This window comes from Pseudopodoces humilis, chromosome 6, assembly GCF_049639895.1.
Source record: "Pseudopodoces humilis isolate 2021_Gansu_Grassland_sample_001 chromosome 6, ASM4963989v1, whole genome shotgun sequence".
Lineage (NCBI taxonomy): Eukaryota > Metazoa > Chordata > Aves > Passeriformes > Paridae > Pseudopodoces > Pseudopodoces humilis.
Window position 1 is genome coordinate 55,873,571 of NC_142205.1, and position 21,971 is coordinate 55,895,541.

General features: G+C 41.4%; 1 protein-coding gene across 5 annotated transcripts in view; it reads left to right on the top strand.

Annotated features, from left to right (window-relative positions):
- ARHGAP24 (Rho GTPase activating protein 24) overlaps nt 1–21,971 on the top strand; it is a 184,909-nt gene that overhangs the window by 65,552 nt on the left and 97,386 nt on the right. For all 5 annotated transcript variants that reach the window (XM_088056594.1, XM_088056595.1, XM_088056592.1 and 2 more), the window contains exon 3: nt 962–1,049. In XM_088056594.1, the coding sequence (XP_087912720.1) occupies nt 962–1,049 (88 nt within the window). The remainder of the gene's footprint in view (nt 1–961; nt 1,050–21,971) is intronic.

Genomic DNA, 21,971 nt, shown 5'->3' on the forward strand with positions numbered 1-21,971 from the left:
TGTACCTAATACAATTCCTAGGATGCTGCTCTGAAAATTTTTCCCTGGACAGCCATCCCAGCATAATTTCACTGAGGAGTGCCTTCTGCCTGAGGTTGAAATGGTACTAGGAGGAGCTGTAATTTCTAAAAATGAAAGCGGTCTCAGAGGAAAGGGGTGGTCTATGCATGCCATGTGTCTGCAGACCAGAGGGGAGGGAATAAGCTGTGTCTTCAACACAGCCCCAGAAGTGTTTTGAGGGTTGCAGGGGTTGTTTTTGTCTTCTGGTGTTACTAGAAGTGTGCACAGCTAGAATTCCCCACCTGCTTTCTCAAGGTAGTAAAGTTGTAAGAATGGCTTTCAATGCCCATTACAGAGATTTTTCTGACATCTTTCTGCCTGTAGCAAGCATCACAGGACTCTCTCTGTGCCTGCTGTGGCTTAGCACCAGCAGCCTGGCACGCTGCAGCCACTGGGTGGGAGTGGGATATTTTCTCTGTATTTCTTCCCTGGGATGTTATGAGAAAAGGGCCCAGAGCAGGAACTGGGCATGCACCTCACAAACTGAGGGTACTCTTCTGTCCACACCCCCTTTGGCTTCAGCCAGGAAGCCTGGCTGGTGAGTTCAGCTGCCTCACACGTGCAGCTTCCTAGCTCTTCACTAACCCTTGCTTTTAAGTCTCCATTTTTCCCTGCAGAACAGTGGGATTAGTATATGTGATAAGTACAAAACTCTGCATGGTATCAAATATCCAAGAAAGTAAAAAAACCTAAAGCTATTATCAAATACCTCAGTTAATTAAAGGGATCTATGATGTTGAGTTTTGGGATAGTCCCTCCTCAATCTCACTTTGGAAATCAGCTGCTCAGGTGTTTACAGTGGAAAATTCATGTTTAACCCAGTCCAAAAAGAAGCAGCATTAGTCTGTCAGAAGTATGGTAGCAGATGTAATCCCATGTTTGTTCTTACTTTTTTCTTTAGGGTACCATCTTTCTGCCTGGCAACAGGGTAATTGAGCATCCCTGCAATGAAGAAAGTCCAGGAAAGTTCCTTTTTGAAGTTGTTCCAGGTAGGATATTCTATTCCATATCAAAAGCCTTTGCAGTTTGTCCTCAGTGACAAATGGCCACATCTGTTCTGCCAGAACAGAAGCTGAGGCTAATTACTGATTCAATTTAGGGGAAAAAAAAAAGAGGTTTAATTTGTTAATATGTTGGTTCATAATTTTTTCATTCACCTTCAGGCAGCAAAGGAAAAGGATGTGTATTTTATTTGTCAGTATAAAGCAGAATTCTTCAAGGCAAGGAGGTGCCAGGTCCTGCTCTTGGATCACAACAGCCCAATGCGGCGCTGAGGGTTGGCAGCAGAGTGGCTGGAAAACTTCCTGGCAGAAAAGCTCCTGGGGGTGCTGGTGACAGGGACTGACCATGAGCCAGCTGTGCCCAGGGGGCCAAGAGGGCCAATGGCATCCTGGCCTGGATCAGCAATTGTGTGGCCAGCAGAAGCAGGGCAGGGATTGTCCCTCTGTTCTCAGCACTGGTGAGGCCTCACCTGGAGTGCTGTGTCCTGTTCTGGGCCCCTCACTAAATAAAGTCACGGAGGTGCTGGAGCGAGCCCAGAGAAGGGCAGTGGAGCTGGGAAGGGTCTGGAGCACAGGTCTGAGGAACAGCTGAGGGAGCTGAGGGTGGTATAGCCTGGAGAAAAGGAAGCTGGATGGGGACCTTATTGCAGGTAACAAGTGATAGGATGAGAGCAAATGGACTCAAGTTGCACCAGAGGAGATTTAGACTAGATATTGGGAAAAACTGCTTCATTGAAAAGGTTGTCAGGCATTGAGAAAGGCTTGTGGAAGGGGGAAGTAAGGCAGTCAACCACCCCTGGAGTTATTTCAAAGATGTATAGATGTGATGCTTAGGGACATGGTTCAGTGGTGTGTCACACTGTATTAGGAATGGCGAAGTGACAACACCGATTCTCTAGCCTTGGTTGCAAAAGACAGCAAGTGTTATTCTTCCAGATCTTCTTTTATAGACAGCTCCAAGCGGGTCTGAAAAGGTCAGTCTCTCATTTGGCATGAAACTAACACATCACCATCATTGGACAGTTAGGAACACCACCTCTTGACCATTTCTTTACAAATAAACATCAAGGCAACAAACAACACCTGCAAAGATTGTTTTCCCTATCTAAGGACTGTTTGGATTCCTCCTTGTGATTTTTCAGGCCAGAGTGAGAGAGTTGTGTATTTCACTTTCCCACAGGCTCAAGCTAGTGCCTGCAGCCTAAAAATCTCTTATTTGACCATTGTCAGTCCCCACAAATGGTGGATGTTGTAATGTTGGGTTAACAATTCAACTTGATTTTAAGCATCTTTTCCAAATGAAACAATTCTGTTTCCACATATAGTCAGCCCAGTGTATTTATTCAATATATTCTGTTAATCCCCATATTATTTTTCTAATTATCTCCTATCATAGCTATTTGGAAGGGCAGATAGAGGGTGATGTCTGTTGCTCTTGGTTTTAAACCAAGCATCTTTGTATCAGGGCACAGTTGTAGTTGTGTCCACTGATGTACCAAGTTATAATATATTGTAAAAGTGTAAGAACTATGAAGTAGATTTCAAAGCTTGATTATGAAAGCCATGGGCAGTAAGAGATTATTACACAAAGACATCCAGTGTGGTATCTCTGAGGTTCAACACTCACCCCAATCTTGAACCAGACAGATTTGAAAAGTTTCTCACTGTTTCTTCTCAAAGTCTCTTTTTCATATGTTCAAAATATTGAAAGAAACCTATTTATTAGCATTGCAGGTCTGGAGTGACCTAAAATCTTGTTTCTGTTGGAATTTAGGAGAATTCTCCATATGTCCTGATTTAATCTGAGAGACCTTAATCTGTCTGATAATGCTGACCCTGGGGATACTTACCCTTCACACCCAAGTTAAGAGTGCAGTCACTCTTGTGATTTCCCAAAATGTTTGTTATGCCACCTTTCTGTGGAGTCACCTTAAAAAGTAATTTGTAGTTACTTTTGGGTTGAGTTCAGTATTTATCTGGACCATGCCTGAGAATCAGGTAAGCTTTTTTGTTTTATTTGTTTTCATTTCTGAGAATGGGGTTTTGAATGTGTTTTGGGATAGCACCAGTGTATTTATTCCCCCTCCACCATGTTACTAACAAGCATGTGGCTATAGAGACTTCCTACTAGATGTATTATGCGAAGGATTCATGACCAAAAAAAAGTTTATTTTGGAAAATCAGGACATTTCATGCCATAGCACTGGTCTTTGAGGGATGAAATTAAAATGAAGACTCAGACTGACTGTGGAGGAGGCATCACAGTACAGATGTGTAGTAGTGAAGAAGAAGTGCCAGCTGTATTTTATGCGAAGATGAAGTGAGCATTGCCACTGGCGTCATGTCACTGTTGCTTCTCAAGGCAAGAATTTGTCAGCCTTCTGCAATGGAGCTGTTTGTCATCTGTGTTCTCTTAGTAACTCAGTATAAAAGTCAATTTTAAAGGCTGACAGCAACACCACTGAGCTCATTGAGTGCAACAGAAAAATGTATTGTAGCTAGGGTTCTGTTTAGCCTTTGTTAGCTTTCATATGAGAAATCAGCTATGTAGCAACAGGATCTATTTGCACATTTTTTAAAATTTTGTCAACTGAGCATTGTGTTAAATGTATGTTGCCAAAGCTCGTGCTGCTCTTGCACTGTTTTCCCTGTATTAAAAGTTGAAGCAATTTTAGTTACAATCCCAAAAGCAAAAGTGACAAGTCCTCTTTTTGTCTTTCTTGTCTGTGGGCGGCCTGAAAACTTGTGTGCGTGTGTTTGTTTATTGGTAATACATGCAAATTATTTTGGGAATGTACGTGGGAGTAGGTTTATACTGTGAAACTAATACTCTGTATGCAGCCATCTCTGAAGATGAATGAAAAAAATGTGTGTGGAAACAAGTATCTTGCAGTTTTGGTGCTGTAATTAAAATACAGATGCCTTCAGTTTGCATTTTGAAAACATTCTGTTCATTCCCTAAGCCGTTAGATGATTTAATATTTAAAATCCGTCCCCCCTTTTTTTTGAAAATTTGGTATGCTGACAGAGTTAATTTACAGGAGGGAAACTCTCTCCTGTACAGCACAAGACCCACACCATGCTTCTGTGTGGGAGTTTTCTGTGCTGCAGTCAGTGACCACAAAATGATTAGTGTTGCCTGTGCTTATTAACAGCTACTCTTGCACTCAGAGGAATGTTTCATAGTCAACAAAAATCAGAAGAGGAACCAAGTTGTGTGATTAGTTTTGAGTGGTTGCATTGTATTTGCTAATTGTTCTGAGCTTTACGTAGCAGATAAGCCCTCATTCTGTGCATTGGTTGCACTCTTTAAAGGAAGCGTGAGGTTTTCCTTTTGGTGTGCAGGTGTCATGGGGGAAGGCATTTATGTCACCATGGAATTGAAGCAGGTGACCTTGCTGTGTCTCGGTGTCACCTGTAGGTGCAGGGCAGGGACACAACTGTGGTTTGCATGTGTGGTGGTTTGCAGACAGGATTCCTGCACCTCATTTGCACCAGGAGGATGCAAGCACAGAGATGTGGAAAGCTCAGGCTCATCCTCTGTTTCTCAAACAGGGCTCAGATGTCTTTCTTTGAGTCCCCTGAACTCTCCAAGGCTTGCTGTCTGAAGGCATTTTGAGCAAGGGAAGCATGAGAAGCCTTCCAGCAGGGACCTGTGGCTTTCCCCGGGATGTCTGGATATTTTTAAGAACTCCAAGGACTTAAATACTCATTTCCTGATGCGCTCAGGAGGCACTGCCAGCTCAGAATAATCAGGGACTGTGTAGGCAATTGGTCTAGAAGAGATGATGGTTATTGAATGGACAAAGGAATATGCTTCATCATTGACTGGGCTTTGATCCTGGAAATGAAGCTGCTCATACTGTTACCCCACCAGCTGCTGTTACTTGAGATCTTTGTGTGCTAGCTGATGTCCTTCTCTGAGTCTGGTAAATCATTTTGCAGCTTGGCCTCAGGTAAGAAGCCAGATCATCATTCCAGTGATACCTCACCATTTAGATGTTACTGAATCACATTTTTCTTTGCCCCTGTCCTGTATTAATGCAGATTTCATGGAAAATTAACACAGAGGACAAGGTTACTTTCAGGACCATGTTCACTAGCAGGTGACCTCTTTGCATGCTCATGAGTTCCCTTAGAGACACAAATATCTTAAGAGCTCTCTGATGAGTTTTGCAGTGGCATGAGTTTTAATATTTATTTAGTACTGTTTAAACTAGAACATAAATTTCCAAATACCAATCTTCAATATTCTTTGTGGAATCTTTTGCTTGTAAACTTTGTGCATCTGTGTTGTGTTTTTTACCACTGACAAAGTATCATAGTCCAGCAATGTGCATCTGTGTGGATGAATTAGCACTTTGGTCATACTGAGGTACCAAAGTCAGTTCATCCCACTAAAAGCATTCTCTGTGCAGCCCCAAGTTATGTGTCTGAAGCTTAAGTCAAAGTTTTGTGCTTAGGGATTATTCAGACTGTTAGGAAAGAACTGTAATATTTCATCAGAGTCACTTGGAGTCTCTGCTGATGCTTTTTTTTGCATTTGTGTGTCTGCTGATTTTTTGTGCCTGTGGCTATACCCCTTCCTATCAGGCAACATGAGATTTTATCTTGAGTCATGGATGGTGGAGACTGCAGAAAGCAAGAATCGCCTTCAGCACTGTCCACTTTGGTTAAAGGTCAGTTTGTCAGGCTCTTAATTAAAACCTCTATAAGGATGTGAAATAGTAAATTCCCAGAACTTTGAAATTGTTATGATTTTTTTTCATTAGTCAGAGGAAAAGTGGCATCTAGAGGCCTTTTTCTTCATTTTTTCATGTATTTAATTGCATGATATATGTCAAATTACATTAATTGCAGGTTAACTGTTCTGATAGGGAGTATGAGATAGGGTTGAGGATTGGGGTTTTTTAAGCTCCTTCTACATGAAAGTTTGGATAATAAATGATTTTGCTGCTTCTTCTGCAGTAAGTTTTCACTCTTTTAAGTCACCTGAGATTTGCATAGGTGGGTCTGTGCCCCCATGGCTCAGAATCAGGAGGGCTCTGTTTTGCATGTGTGTGTCACGCTGATCTCCCTGTCAGTAAACAGGGCCTTTAGCTTTCACAAAGGTGCTTTGAGGTTTGAGAAGATAAATGACTGCCAGTTTGTTGTGAAGTTACCAAAACCTCTTGAGTTCCCTGCTGCAGTGTTTAGCAGATTCAGCCCTTTGAGACCTTTGCCATGAGTTCTCAAATGTCTGAAATGGGAAGGCCACACTAGGTGCTATTTTTTGCCACCCACTGATTCACAGTGTTTTTAATTAAGAGTCCACAAAGGCCTGGAAAATGTGGAATTTGGTAAGTTCACTTGTGTTTTTTCCCCAAGGGACACAAGTAAGACAAAACAGGAATTACAGATACATATTTTTTTGGTTAAGACAGCAATTTTCTTTGTAGTGCTCCTATGCAGGTTAGATATCAGGTGCTTACTGCAGCTTCTACTTCAATACCCTTCTCCACTGATATCAGTACTTTTTAGTCCTGTAAGTCCTGTTGGCAGCCAGACTTCTGTGGGATGGAAAAGTGAGGCACCAAGGAGGGCAGATGACTAGCTGACACGTTTGACTGTGTCTGATATGATGCAGCATCTTGTCTCAGGGATAGAAATGTTTTACAAGGTTTTGAGCCTTATTGTTTTGAAATAGAACAGTGTGGCTTTTGTAAGGATGTAGCCTCGTAAGAAATAAGGGGCAAGAGTTCCCTGACTTGTCTTCTCAGGAGTAATTGCTGTGTCTTAAGTGAGGATACACCCACATACACAGCAAATAGCTTTCCTTGGAGGCTTAGCAGAGTATTGGAAACACAATGCAATAAGCAAATTGTCTTCTCTTGACTTCAGGAGAAAATGGTTTGTGTATTAAGAGGTCTCCTGCCCTGATACAAAAAAAAAAAGACTTTCCACAGGGCACGTGTGCACACACCTGAGCACTGAGGTTGCTCTCTGTCTTTGCTGAAAGGCAGATTGTCCGTATTCCCTTTGCCATCAGCAAAGCTAGTGCAATTTATTCCCTTTTCTCCACAATATAAAACCCAAAACCGAAGTGTTAAACCATTCAGCTGCTCTGACTCCTTCCCGGTGCTGAATTCCTGACTCCTGGTACGGTGCGGGCGGATTTAATTGATGCTGCCAGGAAGATGAATGCCTCCCCCTGTACGTGCTGACAGCCAGCAGTGCCTCTTCATTAGTCGTCAGGAGCACAGGACCTCAAGGGCATTGCTGATACCGCCGACTGAACTAATTGTACCTCTGATATCTTGTGGAGGGAGCAGACAGGCTGTTTAATCAAATGGGCACCAGCCTCGCTGCGCAGATATCTCCGTGTAATCGCGCATTGCACTAAAGCAGCTTTGAGTGCTGCTCATTCCTTGTCGAAGATCTCCTGAAAGCATTGCCATTCTTATTAAGGGTGATACATTTCTCAAAAATTTATCTGGTAGAGAGCCACCTCTCTGCACTTGAACACATTGGCACGCACTACCTCATTCTCATCCTTCAAAAGGTGATTCGAAACTGATTTTTTTTTTTTTAAGTAAGTCTTGGAGGTGCATGGAGTCAGTGAGCCAGGGAAATGAAGCTGGCTGAAGTCTTGCTGCATGTTTCTCACAAGGTTGATGGTGAAGGCTCACTGGGAATGAGCACTTTTCCGTGTTGAGCAGCAGCTCTTGTGATGCACAGTTAGTTGATGTGCCCGTAACAGTTTTGTCTCCTTAGTAGTTTTCAGAAAAAAAAAGCCTAAACCATCCTCAATCCTACATCCCTGTGAAATGAGATGGTGGCTCATGCCATCAGGCTGCTGTGCTGTCTCCATAAAACCTGCTCATTTCAAGCTCATTTCTGTAGAAGTCAATGCATGTAATATCCCTCTGTACCTATGTTTTCATGCCTTTCGTGTCATGGCTACTGAGCAAAAACTGGGGGAAGGCACCAAGTTTAAAGAACCTTCTTTTTATTCCAGTGCTGCCTCCTGTGGTGACGTTGGACCGAGTCCTACCTTTCTGTGCCTATGTGCCCACACATATTTAATTGAGATGATACCTGCAGTACAAGCCTTGCATATTAATGGTGTCAGTCTGAATATACAAGGGCTCTGGGGGAGAGAGGCAAGGGTGAGATTGTGACACATATTTCCAGAGTGACATGAGTAGTTTTGCCTCTTCTCCTTCATATGGAAGATCCCTTCCATGATACTGCATCTGATTAAAGATTGAGATTGGTGTCACTCATATTTGGGCTACTAAAGAGGTACCAGAAAATGTCCTGTTTATCATGCAAGGGGAGATGAGGCACCTTTTTCCATTCAGAAGATGAGTTCAGAGCTCAAGCACTGGTATCTAGCAAGAAGAGCCTGCAATAACTGATTTAAACATAATTTATTTAAATACAGAAACAGTCCTTCATTGATTTTTTTGTTTTCAGCCTAAGATTAATCTGATAATAGAAGTTCAGGCCATCTGCTTTCAAAGTGAAGGAATTAAATCTAGATGCAAGAACTATTTAAAAGAAAAATAAAAGAGCTCTCTCTGAATATCTTCTCTGAGGTATGCAGCATGTGTAGAATAAACATATTTCTCCTCGCTCAGATGGCTTGGGTGTGTAACTTCTTATTTAGTGGAACATCACAAATTTTCATACACAGACCCTGTTATCTTGAATCCCATCTATCTCAGTGAATGAGTGCTGCCTATAGGTTAAAATTGTGTGTGTTTATATTAGAAGTAGTAGTAATATTGCCAGCCTTCTGAATGCTATTTCTCAGTTAGTCTATTTTGAAAAGAGGTGAGAGAGGTGAATCATTTCTGAACAATTGTATATTTTGTTTTCTTTCATCCAAAGTAATTCTGCTTAATCATCTGTTCTCAGTGACATTAATTTCATGTGGCAGAAGACTGCACAGACTCTATAAAAATTCACCCATACTCCATAAAAATATACCATTACTCAAGCATGGTGTATGAAACTGAAGTTAAAATGTTATTTTTCACTTCTGTCTTTTAATTTAGAAGTGGATTGCTTTTATTGATCCTGCTTACCCCGTGGTGCATGTGATCTGAGGTGTGTTAAGTTAGCAATATCGATCATTTGTGACCCACTGCTGTCATTCTGGAGGTCATCTGCTACAGATGAATTTGAAAAATAATGGCAGTGGCATCTCTAAAAAATTAAGTGGCAAAAAAGCAAACTTAGTTGTTGAGTTTGTGATAAACTTCTTCCACCACTGTTGTGTGCATACACCTGATTGGCTCTTAGTGAGGGTGTATCTCATCATGAAAATGACACTGAGCGATATGGCTTATCCCCACCCTATTTTAAATATGCAGTTTTAAATTACTAGCTGCAATTGCAGCAACAATGAGATTTATTTTTTTTTTCTGCCTCAGCACTGCAGCTGGCATTGGATTTTAATAATGTTGGAAAATGGCTTAAGTAGTGCCAGAAATGCAGAGTATTGCCACAAAGGCAGGTGGTCTGTGGGAAGTCAGAAAGGTATCTGAGAGCTTATTGCTTGCACCATTTCTGATAATGATTTGAGGACCAAATTATGTGTGTGGGGAAGCTTTTGTATTGGCTTTTCCATTGTTCTGTTAAAAGGTGTGAGAAAATCTCTGAACTTTGATTATGCAGACTCTGTGAGGCTGAAGATAAATTTCACTCCAAAGGTATGGCTGGAATGAGTTATGAAGCCACAGTTAGTCATCTGTGTCCATTAACCTTGTGTCCATGGCTAGTTTGTTTGCCAGTACAAAATCCTGTGTGTTGATACTTCTGTTATTTTCTGGGGTGGAAGTACAAACTTTGTCTCAAAGGAAGCAAAATGCCTTTTCCTAAATACACCAGCTGCCTGAAGGGCATCTGTGACAGCTAATGAGGGGTCTGTTGGTTGGTCGGGGTATTTTTAACTTCATGTAAGTCCCTCTAGTGGTGACATCAAAAAGTCCAGTGAAGTAATAGATGTTCTTGTGTCTGGGATACCCTGTCCAGAGCTTCAATTTTTAGCTTCATTATTGCTTGCAAGATCTGTGACATACCATGAAGCACAGGGTGAAAGTTAGATTCCCAGACAAATTCTGTGAATTGGGAAGGAAGTACTGGGAAAAAGTGAAAAGTCAGAGGCAGTGATAATTTGAGCTTCTTTTGAGAAAAAGTTGCTCCTAAATGCCCAGACTGATATTTTTTGGATGGATTGTGATGATGATTATTTCACTCACAGAATTGAGGATCCATCAGCTGTAGTCAACATGCAAGGTTTTACAAGACAGTGTTTTCCTTACAATTGTCTGTGTGCACTTTCTGTATTTTAGTTGTTAAAAGACACTCTGTATTCAATTATGTAAAGAAAATAGCATTTGAGATAGAAATGTGATGGAGGAAAGCTCCAAAGCATAGAAATTCAAGATGTCATTATTTGACGGGGCATTTTCTAGTACAGATGTTTGCCAGTCTTCTGTAATAATAATAATAATAAAAACCAACATAAAATTCCCATGCTCATTACCATTTTCAGCAAGAACATCTGCAGCATGTAACTCAGTTAAGATGCATATATACCTCTTCTGTGATATAACTGGTGGGATTCCACTGTAAATGGCAGGAAAGACCAAGAGGAGGTGACTTGCCTGAAGCTCTCTGGGAAGCTGGTGGCTGAGTCTGAGGGCAGATCTCACCTCCTTGGTGCACCAAAGAGCTGTACCCCTGATGTGGGACAAAAAGGACAGAAGCTTGTGAAGTCCTCTCATCTCTGAAAGCAGTGGGAAAATCCAGGTTCCACTTGGATGAAATAATGTTTTATCAAAGAGTCCTCAAAATACGTTACTTCCTGGTGCCTAGGTAATCTGAATAGGAGCTGGATTATTTTCCAGAAGTTTGCAGATCTGACAGCAGACAGCTCATGTTTTCTGAAGTGCTTGGGTGTTGCAGCCTGACTGAACCCTCCACCCCATGGCTGTGGCAGTACAAGGCTCCCAAGTCCTGTGCTCTTCATCCCGCCCTTCTGCAGACTCTTTCTTCTTCCCCCTTTTCCATTACTGGTGCCTGGGGAACGCTGATCCTTATTTAAAATAAAGTGTCATCTTTCTTCTTTTCCAGCCTTGTATTAAAAGGGTGGGAAAAAATTTTCAAACCTGTGGTGACTGCAAGGACCTCACCTGTTTCTTCAGCATGGGTGTCAAATTTAATGCTGAAAAGGCATAATATCAGCCAGTTTCAGAGTTTTACCATGTACTAGTACATGGTGTTGATTTGTTATGTGTGTGTTAAGAGTGAGGTTAGGCTGGTTCCTTCCCTTGACAGGAAAGGAAAACCATTCTGTGGATGTGAATGTCTCTTCCTAGGCCAACATTGTCTCATCTCTCCTCATGAAGTCCTAGCTTATACGGCCACTGCTGGAGGTGGAAATCTCTGCTAATTAAACTCTGTCTCTTATAAATCTGATGGGCATAACTTGTGAAATTGTGATGTTCTGCGCTGTATTTCAAATCCCTGCTATATCCATAAATTCTGTGAGCACTTAAGTTTTATTTTCTGGAAGAAATAGCAAGGAGGAACATGTGATTGATGTGTGTTTGTGAAGAGATAGCGTCAAACTGCAAGCCCATGGCTGACTGTCAGGTTTTAATGGAGCAGGCCCACAATTTAGGTGATGATTAATGAAAGCGTGAAGTCAAGGAGCATTGTTTGATGCTATTATGTTGATTCCTGCTGCAGACGGAACATTCTGTGCTGTGGGAGGAATGGGATTGCTTTCTCTGGGTTAGGTTGGGTTGGGCTGGGCTGAAGAGAGCCATATCCAGCAGCCAGTGCTCCCACTCTGGCATGTGTCAGGAGCAGCCTGCCCCTTTGTCCATGTGCTGCCGATCTGAAAGGGCTCCTTTCAGGGTGACAGCGGAAAATGTGACAGCCGTGTCAGCCACTCCGCTGTGTGCCAGCGTGGAGGAGGAGAACACCCAGGGAAGGGTGATTCTTTCAGCTTGCCAAGTGCAGCGCTGCAGCCACAGGATCTGGGGGGAAGGTGCCATACGCCACCATTTGGCACGGTGGCTGTGGGGGCACAGAGCACATCATTGTCCTCGCCCTTGGCGGAAGGAGCTGGCAGTGTTCCTGCTGGGATGCTGCCTTTGGCAAGAGATGAGAGCGGGAGGGATGTGCTGGTAAAAGGGCAAACGTGTCTGTGCCTGGCATTCCACCGTGGTGCAAGTGCTCAGGGAGAGGGACAAGGGTGCCTGGGGCACTGTGTGCCTCTTTCATTCTGCTATGGAAGGGCCAGCTGCAGCAGCAGCAGGTGGAGTTGGCATGGGGTCCCAAACCATGGTGGGATAATGTGTCAGGAACCATAACACCATTCAGGCTCTTAATGTTAGAGTGATAATAACAGGAGGCTGATGAGAGAACGAGCTGGCTCTTTGGAGACCTTGCTGAACTTGGATAAATATCCCCAAACTAGATCAGGTACACCAGGGGCTGGTTTCCTTTGGAAGGACATGACACCTGCAGCTTCATGCCTTTCACTTTGTGTTGTGACTTACTAGGTGTGCACCTCATTTTCTAGGGACAGAGGAGAAAGCAGGGGCTTAAGGAAAAACTTCAAATAAACTGCCTAAACCACCCAATATATCTTTGCTCAGAGAAGAAAATGCTAATGTCTCAGCAACGAGAAGAAAATGGCACCAAGGTATGAGAGTGTACTTTCAGCAGCAGGCAAGCCAAACATTAAAATCAAGGTATGAGATACAATAATGTCTGGAGCTAAGGAGAACAAATAATGGAATTAGGCAGTGGGGCTACTAAAAAGGTCTATAAAGGGGGAGTGTTTACATCAGAGGAACATGAAATAATTTGTGCCATACTCTTGTCATTTCTTTATCTATTGAGAGTCAAGTTGTGGTAAAGGCTCAGGAAGAGCCCTAGTATAAAATCCGTTCCTGCAAGGCACACGTGCGTGCCCGTGTTGTCTTTCCGTTTGCAATATTGCAGAAAAGCAGCTCTGGAACAACGAGAGAGAATTCTGGCAGGGAGGGTAACCTGCAGTTCATTATGGGCCTGGGATGGATAAAAGCATGTTTAGCTTCCATCTGTTCCGGTTTGGATTATGCTGATAGAAGGGTCATAGTTTTGTCAGTGATGGATATGTGAAGTCATTGCTATTTTCAGCTCGTCCAAAATTTCCCCCCCCCCATCTGTTTACTGGACATCTGTTTTTCTTTTTGACATGTATTGCCAGACAGACTGCAGGTGGTGATGAGCTACAGGTGTAGGATGAAGTAAAGCTCCCATTGCTGTCTCTCCCTCTTTCACTCATGCATGTGGTACAGAAATGATGGGGAATGGGAATAGCTAGGGATGTGTTTTGGCACTGTTCAGATAAGAGTGATTTTGCTTTCCTGGAATCATATGCATAATTACCTTACAGTTTTTGAGATATTATTAAAGCGGGAATGTAACTTGAAAGTGATAAAGAACATAGATGTTCAACTACAATGCAATTCATGAAATGGATTACCTGTCAATACTTCATTTTCTGCATACTGAAATGTGAACATTTCTCATCCTTTTTTTACATTTGTGCTGCCTTGTGATTAAATAAAGGCATTGAGGGATGTCTTAAATAATTCTCCTTAAATTAAAAGTAAAAATCTGTTGTGATTATGGAAAATGGTGCACCATACACTGAATACCCAATTATATCAGTCGGTAGTCCTTCCTGGAAAGTGGCAAGAGCACAGAATTCTACTTAGGAAAGTTGTCATCATGACAGGAGTTGGGCCCATGGACAAGCATGTATTTTCTTCAGAGAGATTTATCCATTCTGTGTATCTCTAGCAGCAGTCTTTATGGACTGAAGAGTAGTATTTTGCCACAAAAGATTACAAATCCATTTATTTTGGTTCAATATTTTTAATCCTTGTGAACTTTTGTGATACTGAACCTGAATTGAAAATACTGTAATTGCTGTCTTAACTTGAAATGCGTATTTGTGATTCTCATTTAAAAGCCTTGTCAAAGGTAAATTAGACTCCAGTGTGCTAAAACCTATTTAAAGAATCCCCAAAGGCTTTTTATGTGGCAGACTTTTTAAAGCCACACAGATTTCCAGAGAAGTGGGCTTTCTTAAAGAAGGTGCTGTAATAGGTGTGTATGTATATATTATTTTGTTTGTAGTACAGCTTTGTCCACACATGCAGATGATGGGAGAAGAAAAATGTGAAAGTCACATCCCACTTAAAAGAGCTTTTGATCTTGTGGGACTCCTACACACTTGAGTGATAAAACCCCAGTTCAGATAGGTTTGGCAGAGTGTCAGCACCAGAGCTGGGATAACTGAGGTTTACATTCTCAGAGTACCATTAAGTACTGTTGGATCTGCAGCTGCTTTTTAATGCATCAGCTCACTTTTAAGCATGCCTTCAAACCATGCTGGGCCATAGTGGTGTCCTCCTGTCTGAAATGCATAATGCAATATGCAATATAGGCAATAATGCATAATATTTTTCCTATGGTGGTCTGTGGTTTTTTTTTCTCTACAAGTGAGTTTGAGACAAGTGTAATGCTACTGAGTTATGTGAACTTGACTTCAAAATTGTAATTAGTCACCATACCTATTCCTTGTTTTTCTTATTATTCTTTGTTTTAATATCAGTAATGTTATTATATTCTAAAGCAGATGATTCATGCAATTCAGAGTTAGCCCTACGGATCAGCAGAATTTGTCATCTCTGTAACAGTAATGTGGAAATTTGTTTCTGTGAAGTCATGGGGAGATCAGTATAATGTGAAGTGTGTGGCAGTTCTTTAAGTGATCACTTCATTAATTTATGTGCTTAATGTGATTAATCTTGGCCAGGTCTTACACAAAACAAAGTTTAAATCCAAGATGGATTTTTTCTGCATCTGAGGCAGTGATGCATGAGCTGTCTGTGCTCCACAGCAGTGTTTTGTTCTGCGGTGTGGCACAGAACCCCTCTCCTACTAACCAGACCTACTGAAGAGTTTCTCTATGCTTAAAATTAATCTCAGTACTCACAGATCAGCTTCTCTAAATTCATTTATTATTTCTACTGAGGTGGATGACGAAGTAGTACATGAAGATCTCTCAAATGTAAGGATATTGTAAACAGACTGAGCTGTGCCCTGATGCGATGCCAGCCGATTAGCTGAGAGCACCCTTGTTTGCTGCTGCTTCCCATTTCCTTCAGATTTTGTATCCGGTGGCAGCAAGCAGTGGTATTGTTGCCAGGCCTTTGGCTGTTCCTGTACTTTTTCCAGTTCTCTCTTTGTCTTGCTAAGGGAAAGAATTGCAATCCCCTTTTCATCCCTGATGAGTCTTTGCTTCCCCTTTCCTGTATCTTCCTGCCTTAGAGCTAGCTGAGTTTTTGCTCCCTGTGTTCTCTGAGAGTTGTCAATGCCAGTCCTGTCCTGGTCACTCCATGCCCCAGCTACTCTTTGCAAACCACTCTGGTCTGAGTGACCAAGGCCTCGCAAAAAATGTTTCTCCTGAAAGTCTCATAATGAGGCTTATGGGCATGAAGGACTGAAAGGAGTGTTGTCCCAGCTTTTATTATGAAGAGCCAGTTATGGTTCATTTGGCCTGAACAAAGTCTGATACCATTAAGAGTCCACTGGTTTTCATGGAGACCTTAAATCAAGATAATTTTATGATCCATGCAGCCATGGAGTTAATAAAGTTAATGTTTCATTTTTATTGCCAGTGCTGTACTAGGATAGGTAATGCAGCCCAAGTGCATGGCAGTGCTGCCCTCTGCAGCCTCCTGTTCTGTGGCCACAGCCATTGTGGTGAGCTGTTTTAGGGCAGCTCTCCCCAGCTAAGGATGGAAAGGTTCCCACCCTCAGCAAGGCCTTCTTCATGCTCGCTCCTGTTGTCCCCCTGCTGATGTGCTTTCCCAGGACAGGCTGTTGCAGATGGCAGTGTGCCTTTCCTGGTGCTGCTAGGCAAGCTGGACTTGTCAGGTTTCTGTGGGATGCTCTAAGCCTTAGCCAATGTTAATGATGCTCCTCCCACCTATCAATGCAGACATCTGGTGAGTGTGGTGAGTAGGTACCCTCACACACAATCACAGCTGTCTCTTGCTCCCTTTTCTTTGTCTGAAAGTTTACACTTTCTGTGTCTGTCATGAGTTCTGGCAACCCATGGCAAGAAGACTTACGGTTTTATAGATGGCATATTTTTGTACAGTACACTTCTTTACTTGAAAATTTTTGAACATGTTTGGAAAATGGATGCTGTGTCCTTAGTGCAGTTTGTTCATTTTTCTGGACTGTGCACTAGGATGATGTTTTGAAGAAGAGGGGATATTTCTGTGTATTTTTCTTAGCAGTAATCTTGAGTGAAGATGAGTAGTTAAATCTGTAGAAATAGCTTTGAAAGAGCCAAACATTTTCCTCCTCTGTTTTTGTTTCTGTGTTGTTAATCAAGCCTATTTAATTCATTCTGTGTCTCACGAGAGCAAAGAACATGGTATTCTGTCACCAGATACACTTGGTCACCTCATCTGTATTTGCTGGTGTTACGTAGTTGTAGTGATCACTTAATGTGCCTCGTTCAGCTACAGATGCTCTTCTAAATGTGAAAGTTTTGTGTTTAGTCTTAGTTACAGTGTCTACGTGAAGTCATCCTTCGTCTTCTTCATTGTGAGTAAGGAGAGAGTTTGGCCTTGATGTAATTAATTTAAACTTATCCCAGCAACATAATCAACTTCCTAATAAATTATGCCAAGTCCCACAGTTGTCTCTATGTTGACTTGGAAGAGCTGAGCCAAGCCTTGACTTTCAGGCTGGGGAATTCAGTTTTAATCTATCCATCATGTCCTCACTGCATGCTTCTCAGTGGAAAAGCATTCAGTGTTTCTTGACTTTATTATTATTCTTTCTTGTGTCATTATTTTGTGTCCAGAAATGAAACATGAGCACGGATAATCTTTTCGGGAAGCCAGTAGGGAAGCTCCAGAGATGTATTAAATTTATTAAATGGAAATGATAACTCACAAAGCTTGCAGAACCAAAGTAGGATGCTGACTACAATTTTGGTATTGACTTTATTGTTCTGTACTCTCAGTTGTGAGTACAGCTGACAGAGAAAAACATGTATTTTGGTAGCTAAAATAAAACCATGGTGTGCTGGAAAGACAGGAAGGATTGATTCCATATATTATGAGCTGTGTCACTACTAAGTAGTGTGTCTCAGCTGTGCCAGCATTTTACCAAGGTGAATTATCTCATTCAAAAGTCGCCATTGAGTAGGAGGCAGTCCAAAAATTGAAGAGTTTTTCCTTAAAATGTTGTATTAGGTCCTGTAAGCAAAACTAGCAAGAAAGCAAAGGCAGTGAATTCTTAATAGAATTTTTTTCACTAGTATAATCTCAAAGCTGGCAAGTTATAAAAGGCAGCAGCTGATTGCATACTTGAGGAGAGACTGTTTTCCTTCTCTCTTGACAGGCATATATATCTGTCTTTAACTAATATATATATTACAGAAAGAGAAAATAAATATGTAAACGGTTTCTTCAATTTGTATTGAAATTACAGATTATTTTGAAATCTGAAAACCTATTGATTTATGCAAGCAAGAAGCTTTTATGTATAAATATAAGTTTGTTTCAGTGGGCTGCTCACTTTCTGCTTGCTTGATCTGTATAAAGTACTTTCCAATTACATTTCTGGTAGGCACTTGTACTCCTAAATGCTCTCTATGCTATTTTATAGCTAAAAATAATAACTTAATGATGCTATGCTAATGACACTGTAGGTGTCTTGTTGTCCGGGGTTACTTGAAAATTGGAGAGTATTTGAAGCAGTGGAGGAGCTGCTGTAACCATTTGGTGATATGAACAACTAGGGTTTAAAAAAAGGCTCAGTCTGGCAGCTAGGATGAATTTCAAGAGGTGTTGGCAGACAACAGCTATAAAGCCCAATTCATCTCTACGTACAAGAAAAAAATAAATCAAGGTAATCAGAGAAAGCCCACCTTCTGGGAGGTGCTGGTAGTTCAGCCACATGGCAGATGGAAGTAGTTAATGGAATGTAAGTAGAAGAATTAAAAAGCATACTAGGAACAAAATTATAGAATCAGATAGTATTAAAGTGAATTCTTTAAAATCATGCACATAGACGCCATAAGCTGCTGAATTAATTGCAACCATTTGTTTTATATTTGTGTACGTGTTTGTGTGCTGAAGATATTTTGCATTTTGAACAGTAGTCAAATGGAAAATTATGCTTGGTCTTTGCATTATGTTTTCATAAATTTTGGTTATCCCCTGCTTCCTGTTCAGATAAAATGGAATAGTCTGTACCTCTCTAAGGAACAGTTCTCTCAGTGATCTCAGTGATTTGAAAAACATTAGAGTTCTAGTGTTAAAAAAGCTCACCTGAGTTACAATACACTTCAGGTATTTTTTTTTTTCCATCTGCAAGATGTCCTGAGGAGCAGTGTTTTCTTTGTGGGCTTGTCCTCCTTGAGTTGTTGCTCAACAGATTGGCTTCTGAAATGGCTCTCAGCCTCAATGGCCAGCTCTCCCCTCTTCTCTGCTTTCAGGATGTCTGCAGGAGAGCGAAGAAGCTTCCAAACTGTAACATAAATACAGCTTCATATTTGCCATTGAACTATGGGCCAGTGACCAGCAGTGGGAATGGAACCTATACTGGCTTGAGCTGAAACAGAGTGCCAAAAACTCTACTTTATTTTTTAGATCTCTGTCTTAGAGGATTTTCTACATCTAGGTCTCTGTAGGAGAATCCTGGATTATGTTTCCTCAGCTCTCAGCCATGTTAAAGCAGCCAGGTCTGTTAAGCATCTCCAGAAGCAAGGTCCCTGAGAAATGCCAAGTTTTTTGGCTTGTGTTCCTCTGCCCAGCTCTAACACATCTTAATTCTGGAGCTGGCAGTGGCCTGCTCACTTGAGCTAGTCCTGGTGTGGTGCAGGCTAGCAAGGCAAGGTGCAGTGGTGTCACAGCAGTCAGATGCAGTCTAAAGGGTAAATCTGGAATGGTGTTTTTGATTGGATAAGGAATTCCATTCTCAGTCCTGAAACGTGGTTTATATTGCCATATTCTTTCTGTTAGTGCTGGGAAGAAGTTAGTACCTTGCACAGAATTGTGTATGCACAAGAGTAGTGGTGCACAATGCAGTCACAGGATTCCTGTGACTGATAGTACCCATGTAGATGTAGATTCTTTACCTGGAATATGCCTAGGATGTGCAGCCATTTTAGAAGATTCTTTCTTGAGTATTTCTGTGTTAAATTTTGAATAATAATCAGAAATTGTTTTACCCTGTATTAATATATTTCAAACATATATTTCAAAACTAGCCTGTGTTGAGGAGGATTATTCACACTTCTTTTCAAAGGGAAGTTCACCCTCACAGTTACTGAAGGTTCCTGAATGTGTAAGTGCTTGTTGTGACACTTGACCTTAATGAAAAGCTCTGTGAATACTTGGAAGTCTGGTCCCAAATGGCCTCTGGGCACCTCGGAAGTTCTGATTTTTGTTCTTGTCCCATTCCATTATTAGACATTTAAATATTCAGTGGGGTAAATGTTGGGGTAAATGTTTCAGATGCTATACTATGCTAACAGGTATTTAACCTATTTGATGGAAGGAAAGGAAACATAATTCCTAAACAGAGGAATTTAATAATCTTTTGGAAATGTTTTACAGGACACTTCTTGTAGATTTTGATTTTGTTATAATGTTTTAACATTCTGGCCTAGGAAAACTGGAGAATGCTGCAGTCAGGCCTGTCTCTGACTGACCCCATTGCACAGACAAGTAACAGAAAATCCAAAGCAGAAAGGCTAACATGGAGTGGGAGAGTTTCCCTCCAGATACCCAGCCTGGGGAGCAAGGAGAGTGTGCAGCTCCATGGATTCAGGCATGAACTTGTCAGAGGATCTGGGGCTGCTGCTTCCCTGTGCACTCTGAGGGACAGTCCTGGATCTGTCTTTGGTAGGGTGGATGGGATTGAAATCTACTTCAAACACACTACAAAAGATTAATTAAAAATAAGCAGAGTAGATGGTAGAGCTGGAGGGAAAATGACAGTTCTCTGGGGGCTGGGATCAGGTTTCAGCCTCCTGTGCCCCAGCTCAGCTAGAGTTCTTATTCTCTGACATATTTGCAATAAAAATAAAGCTGCGTGTCTAAGAAAAAGTGTGTACTGTGGTGCCCAGGACTGTTTAAATTTTAAGAGTAGATTTGCAGAGCAAACTAAAATAGTTCTTCTTGCCTCTTCTTCTGTGATGTCTCTTGTCTCTTGAGAAATTTTTACATTGAAACACACCACATTAAAAAAATAATCCCAAGTGCAGTTGGAGTCTGTCCCGGTTTAAAGGCTGGAGTATTCAGCAAACTGGTTAAGTTATGCCAAATTCTCTCAAAGACAGTGGGATTTAGGCTTGAGTTTTTGAGAGAGCTAGGTTAACTGTAAATATAGGCTCTTCTCTCTCTTTTTTTTTTTTCTTTTCTTTTTCCTTCTCTGTGGAGGTTTAGGTTGAATATGAGGAAAAGGCTCTTTACCCAGAGGGTGGTTGGGCACTGGAACTGGCTCCCCAGGGAAGTGGTCACAGCTTCAAGCCTGCCAGAGCTCAAGGTGAGCTTGGATGAGGCTCTCAGGCACATGGTGTGACTCCTGTGCAGGGCCAGGAGTTGGACTTGATGATTTTTTGTGGGTCCCTTCCAAGTCATAATAGTCTGTGATTTTATGACCTGAAATTGGTTGCCTCCTGTTTCAAGTTGCAGAGGGATGGAAACAGAACTTGAATGAACACAAAGGCCATGCTGTGACTATTGCTGGTCTTTGAGCCTCTTCTCTTTTCATGTAGTTTTGCAGTAAGTGGACAGATTTAACAGGGCTTGTTCTGGAAAGTCAGTATTTATGATCTGAGAAGCTGCAGATGTGTTGGTCTGTGCTGCTACACCTCATCTATCAAATACATGAAAATGCTTGGCAAAATTGACTTCTCTGTGGAGATGAATCTACATTTTTATCAGTATTGCAAAGCTTCCGATTATTATCATTATTAATGTTCCCCAGAAAGGAAAATTAGTGACAAATCAGAATCCTGTCACAAAGTTGTTTTGTGGTTTCGCATCTTGCAAGAGGGTATTTGGCCTGCTTGTTCTTATGTTTAGCTGCCAGTAAGAGACTGTATATAATATTGTAAATAAAACATGCAGTTTCATTAATGTAGAGGAACAACTTAGTTGTCAAGCCAAAATGCTTTTGTGTCATTCCTACTTGTGACTGGCTCACTGATTCCAGTAATAATTTGCCCAAATACTCCAAAAATCCTGCAGTCTCTTTTTTTTTTTTTTTTTTTTTGTTTTAATCAATTGCAAAAGGCCTCTATTGGGAAAACCACCGCTTAGAATTTTGCAGCATTGCATCTGACTCCTGATCTTAGTGGCAAAGTTCCCAGCAACATAATACAAACAAGAAGCAGCCCAATTATGACATGATATTATGGAATTTCCCACTGAAATTGGAAAGAGGATTTTAGGTTGAAAACTACTACGTATCAAATCTTAACTTCACTGTAACAGCTATTTTTAAATATCCTCTCTCCCCTATTTCCCCATGTGAATGTTCTGGGGGGTAAAAGCATTGCAAGGACTTGAGTAACAGCATGTGCTCAGGAAGTCTGTTCCAGATTTCCAGATTGCATCCAAAAGCCGTATATGTAATAAGATATACCACAGCTCTGAGAATATGTTCTCAAGTGGAAAATCAAACAATAACATTGGAAACTAGTCTGTTGTTCTTTGTGTAGTTTATTGCATTATACAGCTTCATGAAAAAGAAACCCACACAGCCATGCCCTCTCTAAGATGTTCCCTACCTATAATTTCTGATAATTTAAAA